Here is a 12,970-nt window from a genome sequence, read left to right on the forward strand (position 1 = left end):
AATAAAATAAGCATCTACACTATAAATTAAACATCTTGAACGTATACACTGCATATAAGGCACTATAATGATGAATACTGCCTGCGACTGATTTGAACACTGAGTTGGGAATATCTATCAAGATCATCACTTTTACACTTCATCGTTGATCAAATCTTGAACACGCAAATTTTACTTAATGTTTCTAATATCTAAACCCACATAAAAAGTGTACATTTAAGTGTGAGTGTTGAGTGTGGTCATGTTTGTACATGTGCAAGGTTAGGTTGCCATGTATAAAACGTTCGCCATAATTTTATGGCATATTATGCCCACTTACCGTCGCCTGTTAACAGGGGGGACATATGGCCATGATATGCCACATAATCTGGCTACTGGGCATAAAATTTGGCATTTCGTGGCCATATTAGCCTCAATTTCCTACGAGGGTACAACTTCTTACTTTAACTTTTTTTGTAGAATGCTTATAGGATTCGAGTTAGAGCCAAAGAGCCAAACTCCTAAAATTTCAGCCCGATCGGTCGAAAATTGCGATGAAATATCGCATCTCACACATTTTTCGCTTAAAAAATTAAGTATAAGGCACTTGCATACCGCGGTCGTGCCTAAAAACGCGCAAGCGTTTCTTAAACCCTGGATGGAAAAATCGAGGGGAATGCAGGAAACGCAATCAATGTTTGACGCGATTCCGAGAAACTGCAAGGGAATAATCGCAGTCAGGACTCCGCCTCTGTCTCCAAAGAGATATCGTAAATTTTATCCGAACGGCGGCATTTGGAGCAATAGCCATTGTTCAAGAGCATGTACCTAATGCATAAGGGCACAAACAGAAAATGTATGTTTTCTCCAATCAGAAAATGGCATTTTTCCCGTAGAATTCCTCATTCATATAAGGGAAGTTGCCGGCACCGAAGTGCATCAACTTAATTATTGCGTTAATATTTTTATTTGAAACTTGCCACAGCGATAGATATTTATAAAAGGAAGGGCAACTAACTCTTGATTTTTCATAATTCATTGCATTGCCTTAGTTTCGAGTAATTTTCTACTGAACACTCGTACTATCGGTAAAACCTGGGTTTCGGACCCCCTTAATAGTACATTATGCAACAAGAGACTAAAGTCGTGGATTATTTACTTTATTCTCGCAAAATACGGAATAAAGTGAATTTGCGGGAATAAAGTAAATTTGCGGCAATAAAATTTTCTGGTCCCCAAGACACGTGGAGACGTGGCGACGGGGTGGCGGCTGAGATGCGCCCCACGGCGTCGCGCCGTAGAGTCGGGGCGGGCCGGAGCCTACATTTATAGGTACAGGTATTATAGGCTATCTAGAGGCGGATTTCGGACGCACAGCTCGGGGAAAGTGAATTTTTGCGGAGAGGGAGAACGCTGCTATATATACAGAGCGAAATTTCTTAAGCAGACAGTTCGAAGTTTTCATTCTAGAAGCAACGACTTGGCTAGTCAGAGATATCCTAGTGCCTGCGTTAGTTTGAATCTGTAGTGCATCACAGTCAAGTTTTCCTTTCGTAAAATGGAATCTCCACGTGCGGAATCTTACGCATCTTCTGACACTGGTTCGTATATTAGAAAAAGAAATGTTGAGACGTGAGTGCACATATGCACGATACTTATTAATTATATTTGTTCGTCGTTTTGTAGGTAGGACGAGAATGATTGATGCAGAAGCTCGTCACACGGATCTCGATGGAAATCTCAACGAAGGTACGTTTTTGCACGACTTTATTTTATATTCATGATTGATTATTAGCTTATCATATTACACTTCACAATAATCTAAGATAATTAAAGTTTTCATACAATTTTTAATCACATCGTTATAATAATTCTATTTCTTTAGTTACTGCAGACTTGACAGGGCTTGTGACGATTTGTTGCTCGGATTGTGATCTTGACAGTGCCAACTACGAAAAATGCCAGGGCGAGCTAGCTCTGCAATGTTTAGCGTGCCGAGAGAAGTTTTATCACCGTTTTTGGGCGATCCGGCACATCAATTCTTGTGCCAGCATCATCAAGCAGCCAAAATACATCTGTGAGTTGTGCGAAACGACATTCGAACGGATCGATGAACTAAGAAGACACTTTCAAGACTGTGCAAGTGATTGTTTTACAAGTCTTCAGTTGGAGAACAACAACACGAATTCGGAGGAAGAATTAGATATGTTCAAGTACTTTGCCAACTCATCGGAGATATTAAGGAAAAGCGTGAGGGAATACGGTAAGTTCGTGTGCATACATTTTTTAATAACTCATTGCCTTTCTCTCGAGTTTCTTAATTTTACAAATGTCTTTTTATTCGTATCAGGACATGAACGTTTTTATGCGCACTTCTGCGTGGAGTGCCGCGAACCCATCATCGATGAAACATCGGTCGACGCAGTAGACTGCGATGAATGTAAAGTTAGTTGCCTGCTGCAGTGCAACACGTGCAAATGTCTACACGAGACTTACGAGTCCATTATTGAGCATTTAAAGGGGAGCTATTGCGGATATAAGATGCAATTAGCGGTGGACCCGGATGCTCAACTTCACGAACAGGCGTGAAAAATTATAAGATGCACAAAGGCTATTGCAAACAGAGTGAGTCTTCCATTTCATTTTTTCACAATAGCATTATCGATGATAGATCGCAACATCACGTTATTTTGTGTTTCAGATCGACCGTCTGGAGATGTTTCAATGCCCAAGGAAAGTGACGCAGCTTATCACACATACATCGTGCACAATCATGGTTTACGTTCGAATACATATGTAGAACCTTAAAACGTTTTTTAATTGTCGAGATGATTTAATTTTTTACTGTACTTATTTATTTATCGTAAAATAAAAAATTTTAACCGCTCAATCATTATATGCTTGTCTTTTATTGAATGAAAAACTGAAGTATACTTTATCCTCTTAGAAAATATTATAATTTCCAACTCCACAAATAACGTTTTCCTATTCAAAAACGTAAGATCGTTACTGCGTGTGCAAAACTCTAAATTTCGCACACGCTTATCTGTTGAGGACGTAGATTCGCACACTCGTGTCAAAAAATAGTATATACGATACACGTGCGCGTAGGTGATCATCAAACTCGCTTTTTTGTCACCCTTGCGGCGACAGATGCGCTCATGCAAAAATAACCTACTTCGCGCACTCGTATCGTAATATACAATTTTAACATGACGTGCGCGAAAAACGCAGTTTTTCAAGAGGCTTGTTTTTCGTGTAGCGTGTGCGAAATACTGTTTCCATAGCAACGATATGTTATTATATGCTACATGCTTGACGCAACATTAAAAAAGCTATAGTGATTCGCGCAAAGAAAACGAGCCTGAGAAACCGCATTTCGCGCACGGAGTATTAAAACGATTTTGGGCTGTTAACACTCGTTATAAGCATTGCCATGATTTTATGTCAATAGAAAAAAGTTGTATTTTCAAAGATCTACCCTCGTAGAAAATACGCCATAAGATATGGCCGGTGAATATCTACTGGCCATTTTTTCTTAGCGTAATATGTCAACATAATATGTCCACATTATGTTGAGTGCTTAACTCCAGCAATGGGTTTATAACCTAAAATCCATAAACTTAATAATCAAAATTCATTTAACGCAGTAAATTCTAAAATCATTTACGTTAAAAAAAGGATTTTACAATAAATTTTGAAAATACAAGGCAATGTGTTAAGAGCGGTAACCTAACCTTGAATATTCATACATACAAATTTACATATAATCACACTCAAAACTCACTAACATATTTGTATATTATTCTGGCATGCATGTTTTTATGAAAGTGTGAATATTAGAAACAACATCAGGTGAAATTTGTGTGTTCAAGATTTTATCAATGATGAAGTGTAAAAGTGATGATATTGATAGATATTCGCAACTCAGTGTTCAAGTCAGTCGCAGGCAGTATTCATCATTATAGTGCATTTTATGCAGTGTATTCGTGCAAGATGTTTAATTTGTAGTGTAGATGCTTATTTTATTATGTAGGAACAGGCTAGCGTAACTATTTTTGCTTGTCTGTCTTTGCTAGCCGACCCACACCGAACTCCATGGCTCCGATGGGGGGGGGGGGTGGCAAAATTTACACATGAGTGTTTACGTGAGAATTTAAACTACAGCACTTGAGATACAGACAAGTGGGTATATTGCTTCAACAGCTTGAAACAAATCACCATGCAAAATTTCAGCCCTCTAAGTATGATAGGTTTTTATTGAGATCAAAAAGAAAAATTGAAAAAAGTAATCGTACAATCATTGAGGATTTGATTTAGCTCTCAATTAAAATCTATCATACTTAGAGGGCTGAAATTTTTCATGGTGATTTGTTTCAAGCTGTTGAAACATTATACCCACTTGTCTTTATATCAAGTACTGTAGTTTAAATTTTCATATCAACACTCATGTGTAAATTTTGCCCCCGGAGCCATGGGGTTCGGTGTGGGTCAGCTAGCAAAGACAGACAAGCAAAAATTGTTACGCTAGCCTGTTCCTACATAATAAAATAAGCATCTACACTATAAATTAAACATCTTGAACGTATACACTGCATATAAGGCACTATAATGATGAATACTGCCTGCGACTGATTTGAACACTGAGTTGGGAATATCTATCAAGATCATCACTTTTACACTTCATCGTTGATCAAATCTTGAACACGCAAATTTTACTTAATGTTTCTAATATCTAAACCCACATAAAAAGTGTACATTTAAGTGTGAGTGTTGAGTGTGGTCATGTTTGTACATGTGCAAGGTTAGGTTGCCATGTATAAAACGTTCGCCATAATTTTATGGCATATTATGCCCACTTACCGTCGCCTGTTAACAGGGGGGACATATGGCCATGATATGCCACATAATCTGGCTACTGGGCATAAAATTTGGCATTTCGTGGCCATATTAGCCTCAATTTCCTACGAGGGTACAACTTCTTACTTTAACTTTTTTTGTAGAATGCTTATAGGATTCGAGTTAGAGCCAAAGAGCCAAACTCCTAAAATTTCAGCCCGATCGGTCGAAAATTGCGATGAAATATCGCATCTCACACATTTTTCGCTTAAAAAATTAAGTATAAGGCACTTGCATACCGCGGTCGTGCCTAAAAACGCGCAAGCGTTTCTTAAACCCTGGATGGAAAAATCGAGGGGAATGCAGGAAACGCAATCAATGTTTGACGCGATTCCGAGAAACTGCAAGGGAATAATCGCAGTCAGGACTCCGCCTCTGTCTCCAAAGAGATATCGTAAATTTTATCCGAACGGCGGCATTTGGAGCAATAGCCATTGTTCAAGAGCATGTACCTAATGCATAAGGGCACAAACAGAAAATGTATGTTTTCTCCAATCAGAAAATGGCATTTTTCCCGTAGAATTCCTCATTCATATAAGGGAAGTTGCCGGCACCGAAGTGCATCAACTTAATTATTGCGTTAATATTTTTATTTGAAACTTGCCACAGCGATAGATATTTATAAAAGGAAGGGCAACTAACTCTTGATTTTTCATAATTCATTGCATTGCCTTAGTTTCGAGTAATTTTCTACTGAACACTCGTACTATCGGTAAAACCTGGGTTTCGGACCCCCTTAATAGTACATTATGCAACAAGAGACTAAAGTCGTGGATTATTTACTTTATTCTCGCAAAATACGGAATAAAGTGAATTTGCGGGAATAAAGTAAATTTGCGGCAATAAAATTTTCTGGTCCCCAAGACACGTGGAGACGTGGCGACGGGGTGGCGGCTGAGATGCGCCCCACGGCGTCGCGCCGTAGAGTCGGGGCGGGCCGGAGCCTACATTTATAGGTACAGGTATTATAGGCTATCTAGAGGCGGATTTCGGACGCACAGCTCGGGGAAAGTGAATTTTTGCGGAGAGGGAGAACGCTGCTATATATACAGAGCGAAATTTCTTAAGCAGACAGTTCGAAGTTTTCATTCTAGAAGCAACGACTTGGCTAGTCAGTGATATCCTAGTGCCTGCGTTAGTTTGAATCTGTAGTGCATCACAGTCAAGTTTTCCTTTCGTAAAATGGAATCTCCACGTGCGGAATCTTACGCATCTTCTGACACTGGTTCGTATATTAGAAAAAGAAATGTTGAGACGTGAGTGCACATATGCACGATACTTATTAATTATATTTGTTCGTCGTTTTGTAGGTAGGACGAGAATGATTGATGCAGAAGCTCGTCACACGGATCTCGATGGAAATCTCAACGAAGGTACGTTTTTGCACGACTTTATTTTATATTCATGATTGATTATTAGCTTATCATATTACACTTCACAATAATCTAAGATAATTAAAGTTTTCATACAATTTTTAATCACATCGTTATAATAATTCTATTTCTTTAGTTACTGCAGACTTGACAGGGCTTGTGACGATTTGTTGCTCGGATTGTGATCTTGACAGTGCCAACTACGAAAAATGCCAGGGCGAGCTAGCTCTGCAATGTTTAGCGTGCCGAGAGAAGTTTTATCACCGTTTTTGGGCGATCCGGCACATCAATTCTTGTGCCAGCATCATCAAGCAGCCAAAATACATCTGTGAGTTGTGCGAAACGACATTCGAACGGATCGATGAACTAAGAAGACACTTTCAAGACTGTGCAAGTGATTGTTTTACAAGTCTTCAGTTGGAGAACAACAACACGAATTCGGAGGAAGAATTAGATATGTTCAAGTACTTTGCCAACTCATCGGAGATATTAAGGAAAAGCGTGAGGGAATACGGTAAGTTCGTGTGCATACATTTTTTAATAACTCATTGCCTTTCTCTCGAGTTTCTTAATTTTACAAATGTCTTTTTATTCGTATCAGGACATGAACGTTTTTATGCGCACTTCTGCGTGGAGTGCCGCGAACCCATCATCGATGAAACATCGGTCGACGCAGTAGACTGCGATGAATGTAAAGTTAGTTGCCTGCTGCAGTGCAACACGTGCAAATGTCTACACGAGACTTACGAGTCCATTATTGAGCATTTAAAGGGGAGCTATTGCGGATATAAGATGCAATTAGCGGTGGACCCGGATGCTCAACTTCACGAACAGGCGTGAAAAATTATAAGATGCACAAAGGCTATTGCAAACAGAGTGAGTCTTCCATTTCATTTTTTCACAATAGCATTATCGATGATAGATCGCAACATCACGTTATTTTGTGTTTCAGATCGACCGTCTGGAGATGTTTCAATGCCCAAGGAAAGTGACGCAGCTTATCACACATACATCGTGCACAATCATGGTTTACGTTCGAATACATATGTAGAACCTTAAAACGTTTTTTAATTGTCGAGATGATTTAATTTTTTACTGTACTTATTTATTTATCGTAAAATAAAAAATTTTTAACCGCTCAATCATTATATGCTTGTCTTTTATTGAATGAAAAACTGAAGTATACTTTATCCTCTTAGAAAATATTATAATTTCCAACTCCACAAATAACGTTTTCCTATTCAAAAACGTAAGATCGTTACTGCGTGTGCAAAACTCTAAATTTCGCACACGCTTATCTGTTGAGGACGTAGATTCGCACACTCGTGTCAAAAAATAGTATATACGATACACGTGCGCGTAGGTGATCATCAAACTCGCTTTTTTGTCACCCTTGCGGCGACAGATGCGCTCATGCAAAAATAACCTACTTCGCGCACTCGTATCGTAATATACAATTTTAACATGACGTGCGCGAAAAACGCGGTTTTTCAAGAGGCTTGTTTTTCGTGTAGCGTGTGCGAAATACTGTTTCCATAGCAACGATATGTTATTATATGCTACATGCTTGACGCAACATTAAAAAAGCTATAGTGATTCGCGCAAAGAAAACGAGCCTGAGAAACCGCATTTCGCGCACGGAGTATTAAGAACGATTTTGGGCTGTTAACTCTCGTTATAAGCATTGCCATGATTTTATGTCAATAGAAAAAAGTTGTATTTTCAAAGATCTACCCTCGTAGAAAATACGCCATAAGATATGGCCGGTGAATAACTACTGGCCATTTTGTTCTTAGCGTAATATGTCAACATAATATGTCCACATTATGTTGAGTGCTTAACTCCAGCAATGGGTTTATAACCTAAAATCCATAAACTTAATAATCAAAATTCATTTAACGCAGTAAATTCTAAAATCATTTACGTTTAAAAAAAGGATTTTACAATAAATTTTGAAAATACAAGGCAATGTGTTAAGAGCGGTAACCTAACCTTGAATATTCATACATACAAATTTACATATAATCACACTCAAAACTCACTAACATATTTGTATATTATTCTGGCATGCATGTTTTTATGAAAGTGTGAATATTAGAAACAACATCAGGTGAAATTTGTGTGTTCAAGATTTTATCAATGATGAAGTGTAAAAGTGATGATATTGATAGATATTCGCAACTCAGTGTTCAAGTCAGTCGCAGGCAGTATTCATCATTATAGTGCATTTTATGCAGTGTATTCGTGCAAGATGTTTAATTTGTAGTGTAGATGCTTATTTTATTATGTAGGAACAGGCTAGCGTAACTATTTTTGCTTGTCTGTCTTTGCTAGCCGACCCACACCGAACTCCATGGCTCCGATGGGGGGGGGGGGTGGCAAAATTTACACATGAGTGTTTACGTGAGAATTTAAACTACAGCACTTGAGATACAGACAAGTGGGTATATTGCTTCAACAGCTTGAAACAAATCACCATGCAAAATTTCAGCCCTCTAAGTATGATAGGTTTTTATTGAGATCAAAAAGAAAAATTGAAAAAAGTAATCGTACAATCATTGAGGATTTGATTTAGCTCTCAATTAAAATCTATCATACTTAGAGGGCTGAAATTTTTCATGGTGATTTGTTTCAAGCTGTTGAAACATTATACCCACTTGTCTTTATATCAAGTACTGTAGTTTAAATTTTCATATCAACACTCATGTGTAAATTTTGCCCTCGGAGCCATGGGGTTCGGTGTGGGTCAGCTAGCAAAGACAGACAAGCAAAAATTGTTACGCTAGCCTGTTCCTACATAATAAAATAAGCATCTACACTATAAATTAAACATCTTGAACGTATACACTGCATATAAGGCACTATAATGATGAATACTGCCTGCGACTGATTTGAACACTGAGTTGGGAATATCTATCAAGATCATCACTTTTACACTTCATCGTTGATCAAATCTTGAACACGCAAATTTTACTTAATGTTTCTAATATCTAAACCCACATAAAAAGTGTACATTTAAGTGTGAGTGTTGAGTGTGGTCATGTTTGTACATGTGCAAGGTTAGGTTGCCATGTATAAAACGTTCGCCATAATTTTATGGCATATTATGCCCACTTACCGTCGCCTGTTAACAGGGGGGACATATGGCCATGATATGCCACATAATCTGGCTACTGGGCATAAAATTTGGCATTTCGTGGCCATATTAGCCTCAATTTCCTACGAGGGTACAACTTCTTACTTTAACTTTTTTTGTAGAATGCTTATAGGATTCGAGTTAGAGCCAAAGAGCCAAACTCCTAAAATTTCAGCCCGATCGGTCGAAAATTGCGATGAAATATCGCATCTCACACATTTTTCGCTTAAAAAATTAAGTATAAGGCACTTGCATACCGCGGTCGTGCCTAAAAACGCGCAAGCGTTTCTTAAACCCTGGATGGAAAAATCGAGGGGAATGCAGGAAACGCAATCAATGTTTGACGCGATTCCGAGAAACTGCAAGGGAATAATCGCAGTCAGGACTCCGCCTCTGTCTCCAAAGAGATATCGTAAATTTTATCCGAACGGCGGCATTTGGAGCAATAGCCATTGTTCAAGAGCATGTACCTAATGCATAAGGGCACAAACAGAAAATGTATGTTTTCTCCAATCAGAAAATGGCATTTTTCCCGTAGAATTCCTCATTCATATAAGGGAAGTTGCCGGCACCGAAGTGCATCAACTTAATTATTGCGTTAATATTTTTATTTGAAACTTGCCACAGCGATAGATATTTATAAAAGGAAGGGCAACTAACTCTTGATTTTTCATAATTCATTGCATTGCCTTAGTTTCGAGTAATTTTCTACTGAACACTCGTACTATCGGTAAAACCTGGGTTTCGGACCCCCTTAATAGTACATTATGCAACAAGAGACTAAAGTCGTGGATTATTTACTTTATTCTCGCAAAATACGGAATAAAGTGAATTTGCGGGAATAAAGTAAATTTGCGGCAATAAAATTTTCTGGTCCCCAAGACACGTGGAGACGTGGCGACGGGGTGGCGGCTGAGATGCGCCCCACGGCGTCGCGCCGTAGAGTCGGGGCGGGCCGGAGCCTACATTTATAGGTACAGGTATTATAGGCTATCTAGAGGCGGATTTCGGACGCACAGCTCGGGGAAAGTGAATTTTTGCGGAGAGGGAAACGCTGCTATATATACAGAGCGAAATTTCTTAAGCAGACAGTTCGAAGTTTTCATTCTAGAAGCAACGACTTGGCTAGTCAGTGATATCCTAGTGCCTGCGTTAGTTTGAATCTGTAGTGCATCACAGTCAAGTTTTCCTTTCGTAAAATGGAATCTCCACGTGCGGAATCTTACGCATCTTCTGACACTGGTTCGTATATTAGAAAAAGAAATGTTGAGACGTGAGTGCACATATGCACGATACTTATTAATTATATTTGTTCGTCGTTTTGTAGGTAGGACGAGAATGATTGATGCAGAAGCTCGTCACACGGATCTCGATGGAAATCTCAACGAAGGTACGTTTTTGCACGACTTTATTTTATATTCATGATTGATTATTAGCTTATCATATTACACTTCACAATAATCTAAGATAATTAAAGTTTTCATACAATTTTTAATCACATCGTTATAATAATTCTATTTCTTTAGTTACTGCAGACTTGACAGGGCTTGTGACGATTTGTTGCTCGGATTGTGATCTTGACAGTGCCAACTACGAAAAATGCCAGGGCGAGCTAGCTCTGCAATGTTTAGCGTGCCGAGAGAAGTTTTATCACCGTTTTTGGGCGATCCGGCACATCAATTCTTGTGCCAGCATCATCAAGCAGACAAAATACATCTGTGAGTTGTGCGAAACGACATTCGAACGGATCGATGAACTAAGAAGACACTTTCAAGACTGTGCAAGTGATTGTTTTACAAGTCTTCAGTTGGAGAACAACAACACGAATTCGGAGGAAGAATTAGATATGTTCAAGTACTTTGCCAACTCATCGGAGATATTAAGGAAAAGCGTGAGGGAATACGGTAAGTTCGTGTGCATACATTTTTTAATAACTCATTGCCTTTCTCTCGAGTTTCTTAATTTTACAAATGTCTTTTTATTCGTATCAGGACATGAACGTTTTTATGCGCACTTCTGCGTGGAGTGCCGCGAACCCATCATCGATGAAACATCGGTCGACGCAGTAGACTGCGATGAATGTAAAGTTAGTTGCCTGCTGCAGTGCAACACGTGCAAATGTCTACACGAGACTTACGAGTCCATTATTGAGCATTTAAAGGGGAGCTATTGCGGATATAAGATGCAATTAGCGGTGGACCCGGATGCTCAACTTCACGAACAGGCGTGAAAAATTATAAGATGCACAAAGGCTATTGCAAACAGAGTGAGTCTTCCATTTCATTTTTTCACAATTGCATTATCGATGATAGATCGCAACATCACGTTATTTTGTGTTTCAGATCGACCGTCTGGAGATGTTTCAATGCCCAAGGAAAGTGACGCAGCTTATCACACATACATCGTGCACAATCATGGTTTACGTTCGAATACATATGTAGAACCTTAAAACGTTTTTTAATTGTCGAGATGATTTAATTTTTTACTGTACTTATTTATTTATCGTAAAATAAAAAATTTTTAACCGCTCAATCATTATATGCTTGTCTTTTATTGAATGAAAAACTGAAGTATACTTTATCCTCTTAGAAAATATTATAATTTCCAACTCCACAAATAACGTTTTCCTATTCAAAAACGTAAGATCGTTACTGCGTGTGCAAAACTCTAAATTTCGCACACGCTTATCTGTTGAGGACGTAGATTCGCACACTCGTGTCAAAAAATAGTATATACGATACACGTGCGCGTAGGTGATCATCAAACTCGCTTTTTTGTCACCCTTGCGGCGACAGATGCGCTCATGCAAAAATAACCTACTTCGCGCACTCGTATCGTAATATACAATTTTAACATGACGTGCGCGAAAAACGCAGTTTTTCAAGAGGCTTGTTTTTCGTGTAGCGTGTGCGAAATACTGTTTCCATAGCAACGATATGTTATTATATGCTACATGCTTGACGCAACATTAAAAAAGCTATAGTGATTCGCGCAAAGAAAACGAGCCTGAGAAACCGCATTTCGCGCACGGAGTATTAAAACGATTTTGGGCTGTTAACTCTCGTTATAAGCATTGCCATGATTTTATGTCAATAAAAAAAGTTGTATTTTCAAAGATCTACCCTCGTAGAAAATACGCCATAAGATATGGCCGGTGAATAACTACTGGCCATTTTTTCTTAGCGTAATATGTCAACATAATATGTCCACATTATGTTGAGTGCTTAACTCCAGCAATGGGTTTATAACCTAAAATCCATAAACTTAATAATCAAAATTCATTTAACGCAGTAAATTCTAAAATCATTTACGTTTAAAAAAAGGATTTTACAATAAATTTTGAAAATACAAGGCAATGTGTTAAGAGCGGTAACCTAACCTTGAATATTCATACATACAAATTTACATATAATCACACTCAAAACTCACTAACATATTTGTATATTATTCTGGCATGCATGTTTTTATGAAAGTGTGAATATTAGAAACAACATCAGGTGAAATTTGTGTGTTCAAGATTTTATCAATGATGAAGTGTAAAAGTGATGATATTGATAGATATTCGCAACTCAGTGTTCAAGTC

At 38.3% G+C, this 12,970-nt stretch overlaps 3 protein-coding genes across 3 annotated transcripts; all 3 read left to right on the top strand.

Moving 5' to 3' along the window:
* Positions 1-36: 36 nt before the first annotated feature.
* LOC116418161 lies at positions 37-2,872 on the top strand. The gene is made up of 5 exons (XM_031933274.2): positions 37-1,580; positions 1,666-1,728; positions 1,865-2,242; positions 2,330-2,604; positions 2,681-2,872. Exons 1-4 carry the CDS (start codon positions 1,538-1,540, stop codon positions 2,566-2,568), a joined length of 723 nt encoding a protein of 240 aa, XP_031789134.1. The 5' UTR covers positions 37-1,537; the 3' UTR covers positions 2,569-2,604; positions 2,681-2,872.
* Positions 2,873-4,556: 1,684 nt separating this feature from the next.
* LOC116418159 lies at positions 4,557-8,794 on the top strand. The gene is made up of 5 exons (XM_031933272.1): positions 4,557-6,103; positions 6,189-6,251; positions 6,388-6,765; positions 6,853-7,127; positions 7,204-8,794. The coding sequence occupies exons 1-4, from the start codon at positions 6,061-6,063 to the stop codon at positions 7,089-7,091; spliced, it is 723 nt and encodes a 240-aa protein (XP_031789132.1). The 5' UTR covers positions 4,557-6,060; the 3' UTR covers positions 7,092-7,127; positions 7,204-8,794.
* Positions 8,795-10,472: 1,678 nt separating this feature from the next.
* LOC116418162 (zinc finger protein 423-like) lies at positions 10,473-12,411 on the top strand. The gene is made up of 5 exons (XM_031933275.1): positions 10,473-10,629; positions 10,715-10,777; positions 10,914-11,291; positions 11,379-11,653; positions 11,730-12,411. Exons 1-4 carry the CDS (start codon positions 10,587-10,589, stop codon positions 11,615-11,617), a joined length of 723 nt encoding a protein of 240 aa, XP_031789135.1. The 5' UTR covers positions 10,473-10,586; the 3' UTR covers positions 11,618-11,653; positions 11,730-12,411.
* The last annotated feature ends 559 nt before the right edge of the window (positions 12,412-12,970 follow it).

Source organism: Nasonia vitripennis, unplaced genomic scaffold (genome assembly GCF_009193385.2).
Source record: "Nasonia vitripennis strain AsymCx unplaced genomic scaffold, Nvit_psr_1.1 unplaced0071, whole genome shotgun sequence".
In the NCBI taxonomy this organism is placed as follows: domain Eukaryota; kingdom Metazoa; phylum Arthropoda; class Insecta; order Hymenoptera; family Pteromalidae; genus Nasonia; species Nasonia vitripennis.